Consider the following 24,650-nt stretch of genomic DNA (forward strand, 5'->3'; position numbering starts at 1 on the left):
CGCTTATTCAATCCCAGCCTTATTCCTGAGGCCCTCCTCTTTTCTCCTGAGAGGCCTCCCCCTTTTTCTCCATCTAGGCATTGTTTCCTTTCACGATACGCTAGTTGCGCAAAAAAAAAAGCCCAACCACAACGTTACGCTAAAAAAAGGGGCAGCTGGTTCAGTGCGGTTCTGGCCTACGCGAGTAGCGTAGCGGTACGGAGACGGCGGAAAAGGGTAACAAGGCGAGCTATTCTCAAACGCCGCTGGGCGAAGGAGGGTTAAGCCGGCGCCATTCTCCGCCCGCGCGGTTCCTACGCCGTTGGCGTAGCGCGCCCCAAGATGGCGTCGCTATCGTCGTCGTTGGCGGCCAGATCGCTGTCTAAGGCGTCGTCGTCGGCGAGGGGCGAGCGGAGGGAGGCAGCCAGGCGGCGGCGGGCGAGAGAGGGCCGGAGCGCGTCCCTGTGAGAAGGGAACGGAGGCAGAGAGGGTCTCCCTTCGGTCCTTTCCTTCCCCGGCGGCGAGCCTTCCTTGGTGGGCCTCCCCGCCGCCCCTGCCCCGGACGGAGGATGATGAAGCTCAAGTCCAACCAGACGCGCACCTACGACGGCGACGGCTACAAGAAGAGGGCGGCTTGCCTCTGCTTCCGCAACGAGGCCGAGGAGGAGGTGGGTAGGGCTGCCATGATGGAAGGAAGGAAGGAAGGAAGGAAGGAAGGAAGGAAGGAAGGAAGGGGGCTGAGGAGAAGCATGGAGAGGAGGAGGAGGAGGAGGAGACCCTAGAAAGGAAGCCATAAAGCCCTATGAGCATCATAGAGTCACAGAACCCCCTTCTGCCATGCAGGAACTCTCCGTCAAAGCATCCCCAGGGGCAGATGGCCGCCCAGCCTCTGTTTAAAGGCCTCCAAGGAGGGAGACTCCATCACTCTTCCTCCCTCGGACAGCCCTTACTCTCAGGAGGTTCCTCCTAATGTTGAGGTGGAATCTCTTTTCCTGCAGCTTGGATCCATTGCTTCATTGTCCTAGTCTCTGGAGCAGCAGAAAACAAGCTTGCTCCCTCCTCAATATGACATCCCTTCAAGTATTTAAAGAGGGCTATCATTGGCTAGAGTTGCCTAGGAGGACCTGGAGATTACCTCTCTGGTAAAAAGAAAGTGTTTTTTAATGTTTGCATTTCCCCCCCTTTGACGGGATCCAGTGCCCTCTCCCCAGTGAATGTGGAGGGTCCACAGCATATCTATTAAAACCAGTCACTTGTGTCCTTTCCGAGGCTGGCAATCACAGGGCAGTCTTAACTTACCATCGAAAGCATGAAATGCTGGGTTCTGGAACTAAAACCCAGGGGATACCAAGGGCCCAAGTATTAGTATTATTAGTATTAGTATTTGTATGGAGCCAGCGTGGGAAAGTGGGTTGACTGTTGGACTGCTACTGCTGTGGAGACTAGGGTTCAGTTCCCAGCTTCAGCATGAAAAGAAATTGCTTGTTTGTTTCTCAAGATGATTGATTTGTTTTCCAAGCTTATTGAAATCTCCATACCTAACACAAGGTTTGTTTGTTTCAAATATTTATAAGCCAATGTTTGGGATAACTCTTACAGGGTTATATATGACCGAACCTATATCCCACTTTGGCCATGTAAACCCAATGGGTGACCTTGGGCCAGTCACACTCTCTCGGCCTCAGAGGATGGCAGTGGCAAACCTGCCAAGGAAACTCTGTGATAGGTTCACCTTAGGGTTGCCATAAGTCAAAAATGATTTGGAGGCACACAACAACAACAATATTTATTTATATCCTCCTTCCTCCGCCCCCAAACTGGGACTCAGGTTGCATCTGCACTGTAGAAACAATCCGGTTTCACACTGCTTTTAACTATGGAATGCTGGGAACTGCAGTTTTGTGAGACATTTAGCCTTCTCTGGTGCCACAACAAACTACAGCTCCCAGAATTCGATAGCATGGAGCTGTGGCAGTTAAAATAGTGTGAAACTAGATTGTTTTTGCTGTTCAGATGCAGACTCAAAGTGGATTACAATTTAAAATAAAAGTACAGTAAAATTAAAAACTTTGAAAATAGACAAGAAGGGAGTTATGATGCCCTGCACTAATCTGCTCTCTTCTCATTTGCTTTTGGAGATGGTGAAAACACCTTTGGAGGAAGAGAGTGTGGTCTTTATCCAAAGCTCTGTGCCCTGGTGCTCTCTCTCTCTCTCTCTCTCTCTCTCTCTCTCTCTGAGCTATATGTATTTTCAAGTCATTTCCATTTTAAGGCGACCCCAAGGCAAAGCTACTATCACGGGATTTTCTTGGCAAGATTTTGTTCTGAGGAGGTTCGCCATTGCCTTCGCCTGAGGTGGAGAGAGTGTGACTTGCCCAAGATCACCCAGTGGGTTTTATGGCAGAGTAGGAATTGAACTCTGGTCTCTAGAGTCATAGGCCAACTCTCAAAGCACTGTGCCACACTGGCTCTCATCTTGGGCAAGTCACTTGTTCTCAGCCTCAGAGAAAAGAAATGGTAAACTTCCTCTGAACAAAATCTTGCTTTAAAAAACCCATGATAGCTTTGCCACCAGTCTGAAATGACCTGAAGGCACACAGTATACACACAATGTATACACTGTACACCATATTAATCTCCTTGGCCAGTGGTAACCTGACTTTTTACGCTTGAAACCAACTCCCTTTACATCTGTGTACGGACGTCACAGCCGCCCTCTCGATGTAGTATATGAATTAAAATATTTTGTTTATTTATTGTGTGTATTTTCATCTGCACATTCATATATTAATATTTTAATGTTTAATAAGGAAGTAACTTCATTCAAATTATAACAGTTTTATTTAAGTAAATTCAATATTTATTCATTTCGACGCATGTGTAAATTTTACACATAAAAAGTTTAGGAGGAAGAGGAGGGATCAGAGTCTCCCAACTCTCGCACCCCCCTTGGCCAACTCTTGTGCCCCCCTCCCCCCGGCCTCACCATTTGGGAACCACTGTCCTGGGCCTAGGATGAGTTACCGTCTAAGTAAAGGATGAATGTTGGTTTCAGAAATTACTGCACTCTTCAACACATACAAGATGAGGTGTTTTTGGAAGTGCCAAGTTTTTTGACATTGGAATTGCCAGGAATGCTTTAGCTGTGGATTCTTGTACACAAGGGGATTGGATTAGATGGTCCAACTGTTTGATTCTATGGTTAAGTGCCCAAAGGAGGCACGGATAGGTGGCCCAATAACCTACTCTTAGATATGAAGAGGAAATGACTTAACAGGGCTTTGAAATCTTACCTCCATTTTGTACAGATGGGATGTGTGTGATGCCATTCTGTGTGTAGTCACTCTGCAGTAAATCCTACAATGTTCATTTGAGTTTTGTTCCCAAGTAAATGTGGATGGGTGCGTGCATGTATAGGATTGCAGTCTGAAAGGAAGTGATACAAATAAAGTAGTATAGTTGTCCCTCCACATTTGCATCTTTGACTTTGCGGATTTGATTATTCATGGTTTTGATTAGTGTGTTTTCTCTAGGAATCTCAAGATCTTCCAGTGTAACTCTGTCAGAAGTTGACCATAGAGTTGTTCTGGAGAATCTAGAGGTTCTTAGAGAAAACACTTCTCTGGGCATTTGTAGGTCCTCTGGCATGATTCTATTATCAACCTCTGGCAAATGTTGATCATACAGTTGCACTGGAGGACTTGGAGATGCCTAGAGAGGTGTTCTCTTAGGTAACAAGAATAGTGTTTTGTTATTTGCTGTTTTTCCACTTTCACAGGAGTCTTTCGCCCACAGCCCCAGCGAATGTGGAGGGACCACTGTAGTCATCAGAATCAATGGTTTAAAAGAGCAAAGGGAATTTATCATTTATTTTATTTGTTGTGGTTGCTAAAACAAAAAAGATAAAGTGCTATCAGGGAAATACATCAACTGTTTAGAATACAAGGTTATCTGAAAGTAGCAGAAAAAATAAAATTGCCAAGAGCAAACCTCAGTTTCTAGAGTTGCATAAATGCCTCAGTTCAATGTAGGGACAGTTTATTCTAAAAGAGTAATTGAGAAAATAAGAATGCTGAACATGGGGATGGAAAGCACCCCTCTTCTTCCAAATAAAAAAAGCATGCCAAATGAAAGATTTAAAACAATGAAGCTTGACATGAGCTGGTGTGGCATGGTATGGTAAGAGATTTGGCTGTGGTCTATTTCTGCCATGCTTAGTTGAGCACATCACATGACATGGCAGAAAGACATTTGATTTTGGATTTATTTTTTTAAAAAACCTGGGAGTAAGGGGGACTAATTATTTGTCCAAAGATGCCATTAGAGCAGTTTGAGAGGAAAGTGGTTTTGATTTAGGGTTATCTTATCTGGTTTTATATATACACTCCGAAGGGAATAAATATATAAATGTAAGTAGTTATTTCTCAATGTGGAATTGATATTGCTGATAATGTGATTCTAATGAGATATTGTTTCATTGACACATTATATAATAAGTTAGTGTATTTAAAACACTTCTGAACACTGCATCTTGTTAATCTTTACAATAAACATCTAAAGTAGGTCAAGTTTTGTTATCCCCATAGTGCAGCTTGGAAGCTGAGGCTAAGAAAGAACAGCTTACCTTTGGCTACATAATGACTTCATACCTGAACTGAGATTAGAATTAAAAACTTCCCAGGAGTCCTAAGTAAATAATGCAGTGTAGTCACGTTTTTAGCTGTTACACTGCACCATTTACTTTGAGCTCCCAAGTAAATGTCTGTCATATTGGATGCATCAATACAGACATTCCAGTAGGCTCAAGCCAGTCTTTAAGCAACCTGTAGCAGCTCAGACTGAGGAATTACAAGATGTAGAATGACAGATGAATCTTTACTGACTCCCACAGTCACCTTATCCTACTAGACTGAAGTTTGCATCACACTTGCTGGCTATCTTCATAATGGCTTGGCAGAACAGCAAAGACCAAAGATTGTTGTTTCTTTCTCTGCCTGCAAACTGTCTTGGTGATATAGGAATTAAAGTTGCTGGAGCTTACATCTAGATAATAATAATAATAATAATAATAATAATAATGATGTTTCCCCGCCTCTCCCGGTGGATCGAAGCGGGGTTACAGACTAAATAAAAGCACAAGTGTTTACATAAAATAGATGCTTTCAGTGGATTAGAAAGTTGGACCAAAACTAACAGAATGAACTTCAATAGGGAGAACTGTAAGATATTGCACTTAGATAGAAAAAATGAAATGCATAGTTATAGGATGGGGAGACACCTGGCTTAAGGAGACTATCAGTGAAAGGGATCTACTAGGAGTCCTGGTAGAGCACAAGCTGAACATGAGTCAATAGTGTGATGTGGCAGCTAAAAAGGCCAACGCTATTTTAGACTGCATCAATAAATGTATAGTGTCTAGATTAAGGGAAGTAATAGTGCCACTCTATTCTGCTTTGGTCAGGCCCCACCTGGAATACTGTGTCAGTTCTGGGCACCACAATTTAAAAAGGATGTTGAGAAACAAGCATGTCCAAAGGAGGGCGACTAAAATGGTGAAGGGCCTAGAAACCATGCACTGTGAAGAATGACTTAGGGAGCTGGGGATGTTTAGCCTGGAGGAAGAGAATGTTAAGAGGTGATATTATAGCCTTGTTTAAATATTTGAAGAGATGTCATATTGAGGAGGGAGCAAGCTTGTTTTCTGCTTCTCCAGAGACTAGGACCTGGAGCAATGGATGCAAGCTACAGGAAAAGAGATTCCACCTCAACATTAGGAGGAACTCACTGACAGTAAGGGCTGTTCGACAGTGGAACACACTCCCTTGGAGTGCAGTGGAGTCTCCTTCCTTGGAGGTCTTTAAGCAGTGGCTGGATGGCCATCTGTCAATGGGGATGCTTTGATTGTGAGTTTCTGCATGGCAGGGGGTTGGACTGGATGGCCCTTGTGGTCTCTTCCAACTCTATGATTCTATGAAAAGAGATTCGACCTTAACATTATGAGGAACTTCCTGACAGTAAGAACTGTTTGACAGTGAAACACGTCCTTGGAAGTTGGTGGCGTCTACTTCTTTGGAGGTCTTTAAGCAGAGATTGGATGGCCATCTGTCGGAGGTGCTTTGATTATGATTTCCTGCATAGCAGGGGGTTGGACTGGATGGCCCTTGGAGTGTCTTCCAACTCTATGATTCTGTGAAAAAAGAAAACATCTTTATAACACCAACATATTATTTGAAACATTCTGAGCCATTTAAAACATTCTGAGCCATTATCTAACAGGGCTGGATACCATCTATACATTATTTTATATAGGTTTTCTTTTAAATTACTGCACAAGTAAATTTTTATGTTTGGATCACATTTTTCCCCATATATCCATATGGATATTATGCCCCAAAATTTTAAAATTTATTCATTTACCTGCTCTTCTTCTGCCCCAGAGGCAGATGGAAGGCCCTCCCTCCATCTTAACTGCTGCCACCCTGGCCTCAAAGGGAGAGAAGAACTAGCAGTATCTCTGGGCTTGATCCCCTTCCTCACTGCCATTCCCTTCTTTTTGTGATATGTCTTTTAGCTGGAAAGCCTAAGGGCAAGGAACTGTCAAATTAATAATCTGTAATCCGCTCTGAGAACCTTTGTGGCTGAAGAGGGGTATTAATACTCTAATAAATAAATACAAGTAAATAATTCTTAGGAGCTTTCTAACCCCTACCTCTGATCTTGGAATCACTCTGCTATGTGCATAAAAGCAGGAAGAATGCTTCTTTTCTTCAATTCCTTTTTAATCATTGCCAGAACACCATGCTAGGCACTTGATTCATGATGTTTAATAGTCTTTCCCTCACTCATTCTCACAATTCCCTGTACTTAAAAATACTATTCTTTGAGCATGCGCTATTGTCAGTATTGTCATGCAGTAACAGGACAGAAGAATTCTGAGCTCCTTCTAAGGAAATATACCATATATTACTTAATGAATATATAAAAGTTATTTTCTCCCCATTTAAAGAAAAAAAAAACCTTTAAAAACTCAGAATTCATAGTCGTCTTCTTCTGTTTATCTCTGTCCACTGACTATTTTTTGCTGTGTTTGTCTCTGTCTACTGACTATTTATACAACTTATTTAATTCAGATGGAGGTTGGAGTAAAATTTCAAATTGTTTGTCTCTGGAGACATCCAGCTTTGAAGAGTACAGGGCTGTGCAGACCGCCCCTGTCTTCACCAGATCGGGGCTGCAGCAACCACACATTGCAGCCCCGATCTGGCCTTTCCAGGGCACAAAAAGTAGCCACAAAAAGCGGCTCCTTTTTGCGCCCTGGAAAGGGCACCATAGCTGCTGGCGCTGCAGCTTTACGGTGCTCCTTTGGCACTACATCATGTGGACGCAGCACCAGTTCCGTGATGCTTCATGCTGTGTGGTGCGACATGCGGCGTCACACCGGCATGGGGCAGAGTCAGGGCATGCATTGTGTGGATGCCATGCCCTGACTCTGCCCCCAGGCTGGTCTTAATGGCAGGCCTGCACAACCCCTAAATTTATAGTTTGATGTAGTTTATGTAGAAGGCCCAGAACATGGCTTCTGTTCCTCCCCTGGAGCATCATGTTTTGGTGGTAGATTTATGTGTGCAGAAATATGTGAGAATATAACTATGATATCCAGGGTTGACATGGTCCTCCTGCTGATGGAGAGCACCTTCATCGTGTTCTAACACAATTCTTCACATTAGTTTGTGTCCTTCTATTGCTAGTTTGTTGTCCACAATAGTGATGTGATATCATTTTTTAAAAAAAATGGAAAATAAAAATGTATATATTTATTTATTGGATTTATATTCTGCTTTTCTCCCAAACTGTTTCCAATTTATGATAACTCTATCATGGGGTTTTCTTGGCAAGATTTGTCCAAAGGGGATTTGCCTTTGCATTCTTCTGAGGCTGAGAGAGTATGACTTGCCCAGTGTCATCCAATGGATTGAATCATAGTACTTTATTATTTTTTAATGATCTCTCTTAGTTATGGCTAGGTAGTTTGTTTGGGTATCTTAAGGAATATCTCACCCAAAATTTACAAATACAGAAATGGTGTCTAATGAGTTTTCAGAGACTGATGCAAGTGTTTGAAATAAGTGCCTTTCTGTTTATTAGATCATAGAATCGTAGAATTGGAAGAGACCACAAGGGCCATCCAGTCCAACCCCCTGCCATGCAGGAACACAGAATCAAAGCATCCCTGGCAGATGGCCATTCAGCCTCTGCATAAAGACTTCCAAAGAAGGAGACTCCACCACCCTCCAAGGGAGTGTGTTCCATTGTCAATAGCTGGTTAAATTAAAGAGTCTGTGTAAATTGCTTCTTGTGAATTTACAGTTCATACTCTTCTTTGTTTCTTCTTCTTTTTTATTTAAGTCTTAAAACCTACTAGACATTAGATACCTCTGTAGGTCGCTTAGTGATTCAGATAGGAATAAAAAACCATGGATGAAATTGCGTGTATATGAGGGCTTTCCCTGTTCTTTTATGAGATAAGAAATGTTTGTGGAAAAATCTAACATGCAAGAGAATGGGCAGTCATTGTCAGTCTTAGAATCATGCCTTTGATTATTCTTTGAAATATAGAGTACACTTTCAGGATTTAGAAACAAATAGCTGTTTGTTAATTATTTTATAGGAACAGTATTTTTAAAAAGTAATAGTAGAAGCTTTCATTCTTTCTGTTAGTTTTTCAATGATTATTTAGATGAGATAGTAATTTTGGAAGATTGTGTTATGTGCTATCATTAATATGGCAATTGTCACTCATTCACTTACTACAAATAGTGTCCTCTTGAAGAGAAAACAGTGAAAACTAAAGGGATGATGATGTAACTTTGGAAATCACTCACTGAGGACAAACCATAATCTCATATCATGGCAAACCAAGATTTGTTTGGCTTTGGAGATCATCAAATCTGCTTGTTCAAATAGGTTTACAAAATTTAGTAGCTGGCTACAGATTTACTGTGCTGACCTCATATGTGTTGGACACTTACAGCATATTAACAGCCTCAAAGAAGGACTGTAAATATCTCTTTAAAATGAGAAAAACTGAATTTTCTATCAGTTCCAGTCAGCATGGCGATCCTGTGGATAGACATCTCCAAGACCCTTCCGCCATCCTCCACTGCTTTGCTTAGGTCCTGCAGATTCAGGCCTGTGACCTCCCTGATTGAGTCTAGCCATCTGGTGTGTGGTCTTCCTGTTTTTCTGCTACCTTCTACCTTCTCTAACATTACAGTATTATCTTTTATAATGAGTCATGCTTTCTCATGATGTGGCCAAAATATGATAGCTTCAATTTTGTCATTTTGGCTTCCAGGGAGAGTTTAGGCTTGTTAAAGGATCCATTGGTTTGTCTTTTTGGCCATCCACAGTATCTCCAGCAGTCTTCTACAACAGTGCATCTCAAATGAATTGAATTTCTTTCTGTCCACTTTCTTCACTGTCTTTCTTCTCTGCCCTTTGATGTATGTGCGTGTGTGCATGTGCATGCTTCTCAGACAGGGACACAAACAAAAAACTTCTTGGTACTTGAGAAAATTTTCAACTTCTTAGCTTTCAGTACTTTTTAGGAAAGGAAAAATGGTACATAATAAGTAGCCTGCCTAAAATGTTTTTGTAAGATATTAAGACCCTTGAAAGCATGAGGGTTTTGTGCTTTTCCAAAGAATGACATGTTCATATTGAGTACCCCATGGTCCATCTTGTTTTATAGCAAAAAAAAATTTCTTTATTCAAATGCTACAAGCTGACTGCTCTTTAAAAAAATAAGGAAACAACTCTGCTGCCACCCTTTCTTACTCTTTTTGTGTATTTGTATGTGTGTGTGTTGTGTACTGTATAAAAACATCTGCTACTGAACCTCAAGGAAGATAAGCACACCATATCATTGCCCTTGCTTTTTTTCTTTTGCTGATATTCTTGGCAGTTCTTCAGCTGCTTTCCATAGTAGCAGACAACTAAACTTGGCAATGAATTTAAAGAAAAGGAAACAGCGGTGGTGAAGCTGATCGTGTGTAAAATGCTGAATGGGAAGCTTCCTGAATAAATTGGATTCATGATTCCTTTCCATTCTGTTAGGGATTACTATTAGGTGAGTGTCTACAGATTATTTTTACTACTTTTGGAGAGCATGGTAGCCTTTCATTCCTATTTCAGAAATTCAGTTACGACCTCAGAGCTACTAGTCCTCTTTTCTCCTGTACCTAAGTCATTTACTACTGAGTTATTCTAGAGGTTCCTCTCCCTCTTTCATTCTCTCTGCTATTTGATCACTTTGCTGACAGGTCATGAGAGTGAAGTGAGTATTAGGCTCCAATTCCTGGTTGTGTCCTCACATAGTGGGTTGAGCAATCTAATAGGTTAATATGTAAAGTTGAAAGTCTGTCCTTCTTTCCCAGAATATGTGGAGACATTATGTCAGAGGTTTTGTTCAGTGAGGCACTGAGATTTAGCCCAAGTCTTTCAGACATGATCTTTGTTATTTAAATAATATTAAGTTAAATGGATGTGTTAAACATACAGTTAACTCTGCCCAGGTGAAATCAGTGCTATTTAATACCCAACTGATTAGATCATGCATGTGACCTTTACTGAATAAGTGCTTAGGATATTGTTCTTTTCCTTTAATTGCTGAGTAGGCTTCTCTGAAAAAAAATCAGAAAAATCTTGCGCCTTTCTTACCTGCCATTTGATAATCCATTGAAGAGGCATTGGAGGATTTTTTTCTTTTATATCCAGGCTTGATTGTTTAGAATTTAGGGTGGTGTCAGATTGCTTGGACTTCAAACATTGAAGCATATCACATTTTCATGTCTTATGAAATGACAGATTTGTAGCAGACTTTCATTTTTTCCTAGCCAACAAAATTAGGGAGGCTTCTTGTACCAGGAGGTTTCCTTAGAATGTACAGTCATCCCTCCATATTTGTGGCTTTGATATTTGCGGATTTGATTATTCACGGATTTCATTAATATATTCTCTCTTGGACTGTCCAGGTCCTCCAGTGCAACTCTGGTCAACTTTAACTAAAAGTTGCACTGAAAGACCATTTGTAGTTACGGTACTCCAATGCCATTCTATGCTCAGTGTATGTTGGACATTGACCACAGAGTTGCACTGGAGGACCTAGAGATTCCTAGAGAGGTGTCCTCTCAGGTAAAAACAGTGTTTTTGTTATTTGCGGTTTTTCCATATTCACAGGGGTCTTGTTCCCCTAACCCTAGCGAATATGGAGGGACAAGTGTAATCAGGAGAGCACTTTGGACAGTACCTGATTGCCAGGAACTGCTCTCCTGTGGGAAAATGAAGGGTTCCTTCTGTCCCATGATATGGAAGCTGGGCTGCTTATGTAATCAGAAGAGGCCACAGAGCAAATGCAGTTGATGATGCGTAAAAAGCTCAGAATCAAAATGAATTCCGGATCTTCTGATATGAGTCTTCTGTTGTTAGAACTAACAATTGGATTTAAGCTAATAATAATAATAATAATTTTATTTATATATTGTCTTTCCAGAGGATCAAGGGGGTTTACAAATTTACATAAACAAATACATAAAATGCACAAACAAGCTACATAAGCAATAGATAAAATACCTAAACAATACATAATGTATAGTAAAACAACTGTGAAATATCCTGCGCCAAGCATGTTTCTTGTAACAATTGTAGTACTGTAGTGAATTTTGCCTCAGGTACTTACACTAAGTAAGATATTTCAGAGTTTGTTAAAATCTCTGGATTTATAATTTTTTTGTGGTCTCTGTGCTTGACTTCCTTGGGTGGTCTATACCTGTGTAGATCATCCTCAAAATCTTCTGGAAAACTGAGTGTTTGGACAGTTGGTCTGTTCTCCTCCCATATGTAATGGTGAAGACCCATGAGTGTGAATCTAGAGATGGTCACTTGAAGAACACCAATTATAGGTAACCAGCTTCTTCTTGTGGTTTACAAAGTTCTCAGATCTCTTGAGATCTTTGTAAAATGATTTTTAATGTGATGAGACAGTTTGACTTGAATAGTCTTACATTTTTAGACAGGGATAAACAAAATTTTGAGCCTGAGGATTGTATATGGGGTATGCTGGCAGCTACACATGTTTGCTGTGTACACATAGCAAGATGAACTCTCCTGTTGAGGCTAGAAACAAGATCCTCCCTCTAGATTTTATGTAGGAGAACTTCTTATCTTGCTTTGAATCCTTCATGTAATAGTAAGTTGTCCCAGATCAGTGTAGTTTTCACACATAGGGTGGCATTCCCATTTAGCTCTAAAGTACAGCCGGAACTGCAGGAAAACAAGTAAGCATTCTTCAGTGTTACTCATTTGCTTTGTTAAATGTACTGGGCTTGAGAATAAATCAGTGTGAAGAGTTAGTTCTTTTGTTTCCTTTAATACCACTCATTTGATGTCAAGCCTTCATCTTGTCACTTTGAAATGGTTGAACTATTTTAAAGGGCTTTTTATATTAGCAATGCAGGAAGAAGTGTTTTCTGTTAATTATGGTTGAATTTAGGAGTGAATGCAAAGTAACCAAAGTTTTCAAGACTCTTTTCGCAGGGTTGTCTGGGAAAAGGAAAGAACTTATCAGTTATTTCATAGCAGTAACAGAGAAATTTGTCTCAGCTGTGAATCTTACTGAAGGTTTAGTTTTATGTAGAATATAAAGACTTGAATTCCTCTATGAATGCATAGAATTTAGCTGCACATGGTAATATCACAGAAGTCAGGCTACTGTGAGAGTATTCCCACGAAGATGTTTAGTCTTGTTCCAGGGTGGTTTCCCCCCAAATTTATACAATATCTTGGTCACTGGCGCCATTCTTTTTGCTCTGCAAGGAAGCTGTGCGGTTTGTCCTCTGCAGCTTCCTCGTGGAGCAAACCAGGGCACCGGCTGACTGCCCTTTGTTAACTGAGTTATGCCTGTATTAAGAATTATATTTTTAATTTAGTTTGAAGTTGTTCTTCATGCCCACTTTAGGTCCAAAGGTGACTCAGAAATAATATGAGAAATACTTGCAGATCCTGCTTCACACTTGGCAAAGTAATAAATAGAAAACAGTATTTTCTCCTTAAAAACTGTTCATTGTTTTTTCTTCAGTTTAGGCTTGAAAACAGTTCAGATTTTTCAGTGCCAGTTTCAAGTGGTTGGTACTAGGGATTTTCCCAGCCTGTTTGAGCTCTGTATAATCCATATATTTTGAAGATTTAGAGTAGTCTGTGTTGTAATAGTCTGTTTTCAAACCATGTTTCCTCCATAATTAATAACTCTCTGTATTGAGTAGGTTGTAGACATGGAAATGGTGACATGCTACTTTCCTAGGTTTGCCTTTCTTATTTTTTATGAAATGAATGTGGATCTGTTTTTAAGTGTAGAAAAAACAAACGTGTGTACATTTGCATGGCTCTAGAGTGTCTGCCCTGGTCAGACTGGAGTGGATCTAGTTGAATATACTGTACTTCCAGTTGGAATCAGTGGTACCTAGATTCAGCTTAGTCTAGTATGAAGGTAGCCAGTGATAGTGCCCCTTCATACTTGAATAGGGTTCACACTCCCAGGCTCTTTTTAGAGAGGAAGAAGTTCAGTGTCAATGGTTCAGTGTGTTTTAAGGTGGAGAACTATGTTCTTTGTCAGAGGCTTTGTTAACTGAGATATTTGTACCTTTCTTTCTTTCTTTTTTATTTATTTCATTTTTATGCTACCTTTCACCCCAAAAAGGGACCCAAGGCGGCTCTCAAGATAAAAACACTTTAAAAGCAATTAAAAAAAAAACAATTAAAGTAACCTAGTTAAAACAGTATAAAATTACTGTACTGTATATACTCAACTATACCTTGACCTCATGTATAAATCGAGGGCACGTTTTGGGGCCAAAATTATGGAGTTTGGTATGACCCATGGATAAAGTCGAGGGTAAAACTTAGGAGCAAAGGAAAAGGATGCCAAAGGACTTACGAAATTCTAGTAGACATAACTGTTTGTGCTCACTCTTAAGGCTGGATGGATGAGAGAGTAGAAGGGGGTTGGTGCAGGGGATGGTTCTTTCTTTTCTTTCTTTTAAATAAGAGCTAAGATAAAGCATTTACATTGAACCATGGGGTAAGTCAACTCAGTTTTTTGGGTCAATTTTAAACCTAAATTTCTAGGCTCATGCATGTGTATATACAGTAAGATTAAAAACACACAAAAGTTTAAAACATAATCTAAAATTCACACCTTGTATAAAAGCCACCTGTCATGACTTTAAAAAACTTGCCTGAATAAAAATGTTTTTACTTGCTGGCAAAAGGTCAGCAGGGAGGGGGCCAGCCTAGACCTCTGTGGAAGGGAGTTACAGAGGCTGGGAGCAGCCACTGGGAAGGCTCTTTCTCTCGTGTCCTCACCAAGCGAGCCTGTGATTATGGTAGAACCAAGAGCCTTTCCCTGAGGGCTCTTTCAGGGTTGTATGGGGAGATAAGGTCTCTCAAATAATCGATCTAATCCATGTAAAGCTTTATAGGTCAGTAATAAAAGTCATAGCTCAGTAATACAAGAATATGTGTGAGTTTCGATAATATTTTCAGTCACCCCTGAAAAAGGAGAGAATTTTCAAGTTCTTTAGTATCATGTGGAATAACTTAACAGCTAGGCTTGTTTCTCCTGCATAGAATGATTCTTGTCAAACATGAGTCACTTTCCAGAATTGTCTGATTTTCCTCCAGTTGGAAAACTGGAAATTTTCTTCCAGTTTTAGTAGTAACCAGTGTTCTGGGACCATTAATGTAGCCAACCCGTCGTTATTAGCAGCTATAATGGAGTCGTTGATGGATGGCATGTCTTATTATTTTCTAGTTACCAACTTTTTCTATAGCAATTTTATATTCTGAAGTTGTGCAAACAGTATAATTAATGTGTATATAATCACATACTATGTACTTATTGGATAGGTATTGTTAGTGAGCAGCAGTCGTCATCCGGATAGATGGATTGTCCCAGGAGGTGGTATGGAGCCTGAAGAGGAGCCCAGTGTGGCTGCTGTGCGGGAAGTTTGTGAGGAGGTAAGTTTCCAAAACCTGTTGGTGTTAGGTGACACTGTATTGTAGAAAAAAGCTTAAATTTTTCTGATTTTAAAATTTCTTTCTGTTTATTTGAACTATTGCTAGTATTTAATGTATAAATGGTTCAGAATGGTTTTCATTTGATTTTATTAATAATGATTTTATTAATCCTGATATTTCTGTGATACAGAGCAGAATAAAAATATTTTAATCAATCAATGTTTTTGCAATCTTTTTGCAACTTAACGTTTCATAGATCAGATGAAGTATAACTCAGAAAAAACTTTTCCATTATAAATTTGTTTGATGCCACAAATCTCCTTGTTGATTTTGCTACAAGAAACATTAGCATACTGAAAAATGTGATATGTGTGTGTAACACCTGATCCAGCCCTTTGTTTGAACTTGTTTAGTTTTATGATTATGCAAGCAGTGACTTGCATCCTATTACTGATTTACAGTAGTGTATGTTTAACTTGCACCATCACAATTCACTTTCTTGGCTATTGCACAGGTTGGCCTTCTCTTCCAATCACACAGTGACCAACCTCCTCAACCCACCTTGTAAGCCACACAACCCCCCAACACAGCAGATTCAGGGCTGTTGGAGGGCAGGGAGTGTGTGTGTGTGTGTGTGGGGGGGGAATCAGAAGCAACGTGTTGAGTTATTTTCCTTGGGGAGGGGGGAACATGCTGCAAGAACATAATCTGCAGGTATTTCCTCAGAAGCTGTAGATGTCCCTGCAGGTTTCTGTTACAATGCATCCAGCAAAATGATAATAGCTGGATGCATTGTTGCTGATCCCCTGCTGTTACAGCCCAGAAATGCCCATGTGGTGGGGGCTGCCAGGCTTACAAGGTAGGTTTTAGGAATATAGTAGTAGCATCAGCGGATGTAGCAGTGTGAGAGAGCCATAGTGGTGCACTGGTTAAATGCTGGTACTGCAGCCACACTGTTTTTAGTTCAATCCCAGAGGACTCCAGGTTGACTCAGCCTTCTATTCTTTCGTAGGCTGGCAAAATGAACACCCAGCTTGTTGGGGGCAATTGGCTTATAGATTGTAAACTGCTTAAAGAGTACTGAGTTCACCATGAAGAAGTACAGAAATGTAAATGCTATTGCTGTATGAGACATGTACATTTGTCGATGCAGGATGATAGCCAAAATATTGAGAACAGCTATCATTTGTTTATAGAAGCATTATCACTTAGCAGTAACTGAAGACAGTCAGCCGATGGATGTGGCTGGAATACTGGATTATTTTTTTATCTAATACAAGACAGTACATGAAGAAACTAACATAAACCTCTGTTTTGAGCACTTCCATTCCGCACATGTGGAGTTTTAAAGTTTCCGTTCCTGGTTAGCAACAAACCATCTATTGGCATGTTTAATAGGACAAGGTATTAGTCTAGGATCAGGTCCTTCTCTGTGTAGTAGGAACCAGGGTTTAAAATCTCCTCTGTGTGACCAGAGTTGGCTGTAAATGTGAGAGAAAGCTGTTTCCCCCAGAATATTAATTATGACATCGAAATCTTACATAAAGCTTTTCTCTCAGCCTAGCAAGGAAAGAAAGTAAACTGCTAGGATACGAACAGTGTTGGTGAGGTTTCAGAGATGGCTAATGGGGCTTGTAGGCCAAGGGCCATATATTATCCACCTGTGTGCTAAACTTTAATAGGCTTAAACCCCTTGGAAAAATTCAGCCAGATGGCAAACTGCTGATCCTATGGTCACTTTTTTCACTTTTCACTTCACTATATAAGATTTGCATTGAGTTTTTACTTACTTGCTTATTTATTTAAAGTATTTCTGTATCATCTCCCACAAGATTTCCTAAGATGGTGAACAAATAAAAAACCAATTAAATCAATACAGAGATGAAAACATTTAAAAATACATTAAAATATTCTTTAAAAAACTCCTTGAAGCAGTCGAGACACTTGTTTATGTTTAATTTTTTTATTTTATTTAGGTATTTATATCCCGCCCTTCAGCCCTAATGGCTATCAGGGCGGCTTACATTTATTATTATTTTTAACCAGACAGTTCCCTGCCCGCAGGCTTACAATCTAAAAGACACGACACAAAAGGAGAAGGGAATGGTGAGGGGGGAGGGGATCAGGTCCAGCATTCTTCTCTCCCTCTGAGGCCTGGACCAAGGCAGATGGACCGGAGGGAGGGCTCTGCTTCTTCCAGGCAGGCTGGTGGAGCTCGCCTGCCTCTCTCTCCCAGATGGTGGCTGAAGGGAGGGCTGGTCCTCTTCGAGGAAGGCAGTTGGAGCTCGCCTGCCTCTCTCTCCCAGATGGTGGCTGAAGGGAGGGCTGGTCCTCTTCGAGTTTAATTGTTTTTAATTGTTCAGTATTTATTTACAGTAGACCCTCCTTATCCATGGCTTGAAAATAACAATAAAAAGTATAAATTCTAAATAGCAAACCTTGATTTTGCTATTTTCTATAAGGGGCACCATTTTACTAAGGCATCGTATTTAATGGGACTTGAGCATCCGTGGCTTTTGTTATCCATGGGACTTCCTGGAATTAAACCTCAGTGGCTAATTGGGATACTTTGTTTTTATTCCATATAGAGTTTCATAATTTAAAAAAATATTCCATCATTGGGGCAAAGTGTGGCAGCCCTCTCACTAGTGGAATTTAGGTTCTTTTAAGGAAACACTTAGGAACTATGAGATGCAATTCACTGGTGAGCTGTGCTAAAATGAATGAAACCTGCACTGGTGCACTAATATGATTTGCATAGTTTGCATTCATTTTAACACAGCTTATTGAGGATACTTTTCTCAACAGATTGAATTATGTGTGAATTATCACGTATATGTCTATTTGATTTTTTTTAAATTACCAATATAACTTAGTTAAGCACCTTATTTAATATGAGCATAAAGAGACGATTGAAAGGTTTTAAATGCTGGACTGTGACAGTGATCTTTTGGGTTTGTTTTACCTGTTATTTGATCTTGATTTATAAAATCTTTTCTGTTTTAAAAATAAGGGATCAAGTGGTGGAAATTCTTAACATGTTCATTTACGGACATGTTGAGTTCATGTCAGTCCCATTAGTCATATTATTTAACATGGATCTCAGTGTCTTTCTGTTTAAATCTTAAAAGCAGCCAACAAATGCTTAGAGCGGTGACACTGAACTAATTTAAGCTTTTCCCCTGCTTCCTATATGAGATAGTCCTCCCCCCCCCCGAAGCTATTAGTACCCTGAAGGAGACTACAGTCGGATTCCTATCTCCTTTATTATTGCGGATAGGGCTAACAGCAGCTGGATTTATAAAATGTTGCTACTCCAAACCAAGTTCTTACTCACTTCCCCCAGATGTTCTTAGGCTTTGAAAAAGGTGTTGAGTGAATTTGATCATAGATCTCCCAGATCATATGTAGCATGCCCTATATTGAAAGACATAGTTGAGCTGTGAGTAAGAATTTCATATGTCTTTTTCCTTTCTCTGAACTTTCATAGGCTGGAGTGAAAGGGACATTAGGAAGATTAGTAGGAATTTTTGAGGTAAGTAGAAATCAACAGATGAAAAATACTTTTATCATTGTGGTGTTATATATATATTACAGGATTAAATTTTGAATACTTTAAAAGCAAGGACAAGAAATTGTGACCTTCCAGAAGTTGTTCATATGTAAGTCCCATTGGTCCTAGCCTTAAGAATGAGTCACTCAGTAATAAACCATAATTGTTTTTTGCAAGCACGAAGGACCTTAATGTTGCCCTTTCTCTTTTCAGAACCAAGACAGGAAACACAGAACTTATGTTTACGTACTCATTGTCACAGAAGTATTAGAAGACTGGGAGGACTCTGTGAATATTGGTAAGACATATACGTCATCTGTACTGTTGATTCTCTGTAGAAAAATAACAACTGAATATTCTTCTCTGCTTGAGATTTAGATTTATACATGTGATTTTAAAAATTAAAACAAGTACCTGATTGAGAGGTTGTATTCATTTTGTTTTTAAATAGTGGAGCAGCCTTTTGTCTTTTGACTACAATCTTCAACACTCTTGTGTAACTTGAAAAACTTAATTGGGGGGGAATTTTTTCTTTCATAAATAAAATAAAATAAAATGTCTGACTTTCACACTTTCAAGAATTTTTTTGGATGGAAATATTAGACAAAGTGAGTTGATACTCCAGATTTGTTGTAGTTTTTCAATTGGGAATAACTATATCAAGACCACTATATACAGGTCGACCACTCCTTATTCAAAACACTTGGAATCAAAAGTGTTTGGGAGTTAGGATTTTTTCAGATATTGGAATGCAAGTTGTGTAATACAGTATGTACCTGTATTGTTTTGTGAGGCTGGAAAGAGATGTGGCTTGAGATAGACCGAGGATCTGTGAAATGGCATGAATCTAAGTGTAGTGGTTGGTATGAATCTCTCTCCAGGTTCATAAATATATGAATGAATGAATGAATGAATGAATGAATGAATCTTTATTTGTTTACCGCTATTCCCATGATCACAGCGGTTTACAACAGTAATAAAAACATACCGAAACTACAAAATCCAATAAAAAGAAATCCCCCCCACATTAAACAATACAGTACAGCAATAAAAATGTCCATCATTCAGTCACAGTTAAAAACAGTTAAAAACCAAAGCAGCAATTACATCCAATACAATACAGCAACACAAGGGGAGAAGAATGGAATTAGGGGACATGGGGGAAAGCTTGATGAAAGAGGTGAGTCTTTAGATTTTTCCTGAAAGACTCCAGGGAGGGGGCTGAGCGGAGCTCGTCAGGCAGAGAGTTCCAGGTCTGCGGGGCTGAAGCATAGTACAGTACAGATACATATACTACATTGCTTGTATTCCAAAATCCAAATTCAAAATAATTCCAAAATCAAACCCTCAAAGTGTCTTTTCAGTGCTAAGAAAGTTTCAGGTTTGGGAGGTTTTCAGATTTCTGGATTGGGAATCCTCAATCCGAATGTCATTTTTCATACTGGAGGGTAAAACTACTGTGGAATTAACACACACAGTTACCTGTGTTGGGCATCTTTGATGTTTCTAGAAAAATAATATAGAAATTAATTCCACACATTTGAAATATATTTATTATCGGTGGCCTTAGCAGGCCATCATTTGTTTCTGTGCATCTGTTCCTCCTTGCTGTCCAAGATGCAACAGAATGCTGTTGCTCATTCTGCCACATACTTGTTCACTTTTCTTCCATATTCTTTTATTTAGCTGTAGAATTCTGAACTTCATGTTGTAAATATTTTAAAAGATTCCTTTCTTTTAAGAGAAAGGATCCTTACAGATATATTAATGTTTCCCAAAGTGTGGAAATTATAACTTTATTATACTTTATAAAGTAAGATTCCTGCTTAGTTGCACACCACATAAGCAGCGAAAACCTTGTGCAGCAATCTTGCATATTAAGCTCAGTTGCAAGTTAGACTCCTGCAACCTTAGTTTTATACCTTCAGTCTTTCTTTTCAAGTCAAGGCCAACACTGGAATTAATGTCAAATTGTACAGATGTATATGATGACATAGAAAATCTGTTGGAAGGAACGAATGCAACATAAAATACTGTTAAGTGGATGTAGAAGAATGCAACACAACTGCATCTTTTGGATTGGCGAGGCAGTAAAGAGGAATTGAATAACAAGGAAATCACCACTAAATTTGCATGGAATGAATGAAATGACAGAAAGAGGGCTCTAGGTATTATTTTATTTCCATTTCTGTAATGCCTTCCATCTTATAAACAGAGGGATTCACTGTAAAATGGAAAGGAAACTATGGCCTCATACAGATGGCCCCAAAGGGCTGCTGTCGGGCTGATCTGGGGGTGGGGCATGCACATGACGCATGCCCCTGGATCACGCAGAGGCTGCGTTGGGGCCGCCTGATGTGGCCCAAACCCAGCCACAAAAGGAGCAGTTTCTTACCATTCCTTTTTGAGGCCTGCTCAGAACTGCAGCAATGGCCACCTTTGGGACCATGACAGTTGCCCCATCTGCTTCGCTCTTCAGTTGAAAGCATAGTAAACTGAAAGATTAGAAGTAGTTTGTTGAAAGAATCTGAACTCTAGAATTTAAAAATCTGGTATGATCAAAGAAACAACATTTAAAAACCTGGTGGAATGATTTGCCTGCTGCTTAAAATACAGCAAGGTGGGCTCTGTGCAGGATCTTTAGAGATGAGTTTCATAGGTGGGACATCAAAAATTCCCCATTATCTCCATTCTTTACCCACCTTGTTTTAGATAGTGGAGGTACCTCACACAGTCCTTTATCATGATCTCAATATTTGCGTATTGCACACTGATATTACCTTGTGATTCTTTAATTTTAATCCCTTCTATGGCTTTTTCTTTTCTGATTGCGCCCATCAAAATCTTCATAGTCAATATAAATAACAATGGTGATAATGGACATCCTAGACGTGTACCTTTTTGTATATTAAACGATAAAGTCTCATCACCATTTATCAAAATGCAGGCTTCTTGAAGCTTGTAGATTGTGTTAGTCCAAGTAATAAAATGCTCAACAAGGCCTTTTCCTCGCATCAAAACGGTCTCATTCATTCATAAATGACCAGTTGCCATTATGAAAACCTTTTCCACAGCCAAAAAATATCAAAACGGTCTCATTCATTATTTTTGTCCAGATAGTCAAAAATATCATATTTGTCTTGCGGTTAAAAAGCCATGTTCATCTTCATGTACCCATTCCTGCAGCACTCCTTTCAGTATGTCCGCTAGTAGCATAGCAAAAACCTGATAGTCATTATTTAATAACAAAATAGGTCTATAATTCTTGGTTTCTGTAAAATCTTTATCCTCTTTCAGTATCAAAACTATATTTGTATATTTTTAAGAGTCTGGCATTTCACCCAAACTTAAAATTGAGTTCATTGTTCTCTGTAATGTTAAGAGCAACTGATCCTTCAACACTTTATAATATATAGCTGATAGTCCATCTGGCCCTGGAGCTTTCGTAGGATTCATCCATGATTTCTGCCATAGTAATAGTCGCATTCAGTTTTTGTTTTTGAGCCTCTAAAATTTTAGGCATTTTTTTTCTCATTTAAATATTTCTCTCTAGTGTCCAGTGAAATGTGCGGTTTCTTAAACAAAGCTAGAAAATAATTATAAAAGCCTTTTTAAAGGCCTTTCTGTCCATAGTTATCTGTTTCCCAATGTTTGCCTTATCAACTAATAAATTTTCGAAATGATTTTTTTGCTTTACAAATCTCAGATTTCTTTCCACTTCAAACACCAATCTCATTGAAAGTTGCTTTTGTAAAAACTTCATATCCTCTGCTATTCTTTGTATCTCTTGGAGATTTTTTTCTAATTTTTCCTCTTTTCATATTTCATCTAAAATTTTATTAGTTTGTTCCAATATTGAGTTAGTTCTTCAGCTGAACATTTTCCTGTATGAAAAAACCCCTCTTATATAAGCTTTAGAGGCATCCCATACAGCTTTCTCTCGTGCCTTTTCTAAAGTTATCTTTTTTAAAAAATCTGTCAATCAATGCCTTTTTAGCTTTTTCCACTACTTTCTTATCCTGTAATAGCAAATAATTCAGTCTCCAATTAAAAGACTTCTTACCTGAGAAAGTCAACGTCAGTTGAATAGAGTTGTGATCTGAAAAAAGCTCTAGGGACATGGTTGCTCAGCAGTTAAGACACCAACTCGGACGATTGCAAGTTTGGCACTTCAAGACCAAGTGCCGTGTGATGGAATGAGCTCCTGTCACTAGTCCCACCTTCTATCAACCTGGCAGTTCGAAAGCATGTAAAAGTGCAAGTAGATAAATTGGTACCACCTTGATGGAAAGGTAATATGTTCTGTTCAGTAGTCATGCTGGCTACATATTCTGCCTTGCCCCTGGATGCTGGATGGTTGATGGATTTTTGTACTGTTGTATTGATGAGTGTTGATGTAATATTTTTTTATGTTTTTATAAGAGTGTTATATGTATTGCTTTTAATAGTCTGTAACCCTGCTTCAATCCACTGGGAGAGGCGGGGAAACACAAATAAATTTTATTATTATTATTATTATTATTATTATTATTATTATTATTATAACCACGGAGTCATGCTGGCTTTCTCAGCTTAGTAACGAAGATGAGCACTGTCCCCTACAGTTGGACAAGACTGGACCATCATATCCAAGGGGAAACCTTTATCTTTTAATATGTCCATACTCTTAATTCTTTGATATAATGATTTAGAAAAGAAAGCCATGTCAATTATAGAAAAAGAATTATGCCTACCACATAAGAAGTATAGTGTCATCCTACTGTATATTCTAGTCTAAACTTTTATGCCCAAAAATTGAATCCAAAATCCCAGGTAAACTTATTTGTGGGTCACTGTGGTAATGTGATAGCAGCTGTTTCAGATTTCCCAATGCATTTTCTTTCTCTTTTGAGCCAAGCAGAAAGAGTCCTGGATGATTGATTGATATTACTGTTTGTTTCTTGCTCCTTTAATATTATTTACCATATATACTTCTGTATAAGTCGAAAAATTTATACTACAAAATTGACCAAAAAACCTGGGTCGACTTATACATGAGTCAGTACGGTGACAAGATGTCCGGGTGTGAGATCGTTCACTCCTCAAACCTCTTCCCAGCCTATTGCTTCTGGAGAGGACAGCTGGGCTGGGAAGATGCAGGAGGAGGGAGCAAGACATCCTTTACACCCATGGTTACATGCCTTTAAATTTTACCCTCGACTTATCCATGGGTCATATAAAAATCCAGAATTTTGGCCCCCAAACCTACCCTCAACCTATACACGAGTATACAGTACATACTACTAGGGCAGTTTACAAAACGTAATAAACATTTTTTTAAAAAAAATCCTAGTAAAACTACAAGTTGCAAAAAAAGAAGACAGACGATATGCATAAATAGGCTGCTGTTCACTTTGCTTTGTGACTTTTTTTTCATGCATGGACAAACAAATAGGTTTTGACCTGGCAATAGAAGTAATGTCTGCACTTGTCACACCACCATGAGGTAGGTGTGCCAAATTCGACTTTGTACAGCGCTGTGTATAATTACAGCACTATAGAAATAAAGTTTAATAATAATAATAAATAATAAATTAAAGTGCCAAAACAAATAATGCTGACATTTATGTTTACATATTATGTACTTGTTACTTGAGAAGGACCTCTCTTGAAGATTTAAAACATGAGCAGCCCCTTGAGGTATTTAATTCCCAAGATATTTAGAGTTTATAAGTAAGGACCAATGCATTTAATTGAACTTAAAGTAATATAAGTGGCCAATGAAGTTCTTATAGAATTGGTGTGGTATAATGCTTCCAGAGATGTACCACTTCCATTACTGGCCAGCACATTGTGCACTAACCAAAGCTTGAAAATTGTGTTTAAGGACAGCTTCCATGTATGCTACCTTATAGTAATCTGTTCAGGAGTTTGTTGTTATTATGCGCCTTTCAGTCACTTTTGACTTATGACACAACCCTATTATAAGGTTGGGGTTTTTTTGGGTGTTTTTTTTTTTTTTTTTTTGCCAAGATTCGTTCAGAGGAGGTTTGACATTACCTTATTC

At 39.2% G+C, this 24,650-nt stretch overlaps 1 protein-coding gene across 2 annotated transcripts in view; it reads left to right on the top strand.

Annotated features, from left to right (window-relative positions):
* Positions 1-261: 261 nt before the first annotated feature.
* Positions 262-24,650, top strand: part of NUDT3 (nudix hydrolase 3) — a 30,093-nt gene continuing 5,704 nt past the window's right edge. Inside the window, exons 1-4 of one of the 2 annotated variants that reach the window (XM_089514697.1) lie at positions 287-647; positions 14,941-15,051; positions 18,542-18,586; positions 18,818-18,902. In XM_089514697.1, coding sequence (XP_089370823.1) covers positions 549-647; positions 14,941-15,051; positions 18,542-18,586; positions 18,818-18,902 — 340 coding nt within the window. In that variant the 5' untranslated portion in view covers positions 287-548. Of the gene's footprint in view, positions 648-14,940; positions 15,052-18,541; positions 18,587-18,817; positions 18,903-24,650 lie in introns of both variants that reach the window. The other variant, XM_089514698.1, reaches the window with a different exon arrangement.

The sequence above is a fragment of the Sceloporus occidentalis genome, unplaced genomic scaffold, assembly GCF_023333645.1.
Source record: "Sceloporus occidentalis isolate IW3139 unplaced genomic scaffold, rSceOcc1.0.p SCAF_3, whole genome shotgun sequence".
NCBI lineage: Eukaryota > Metazoa > Chordata > Lepidosauria > Squamata > Phrynosomatidae > Sceloporus > Sceloporus occidentalis.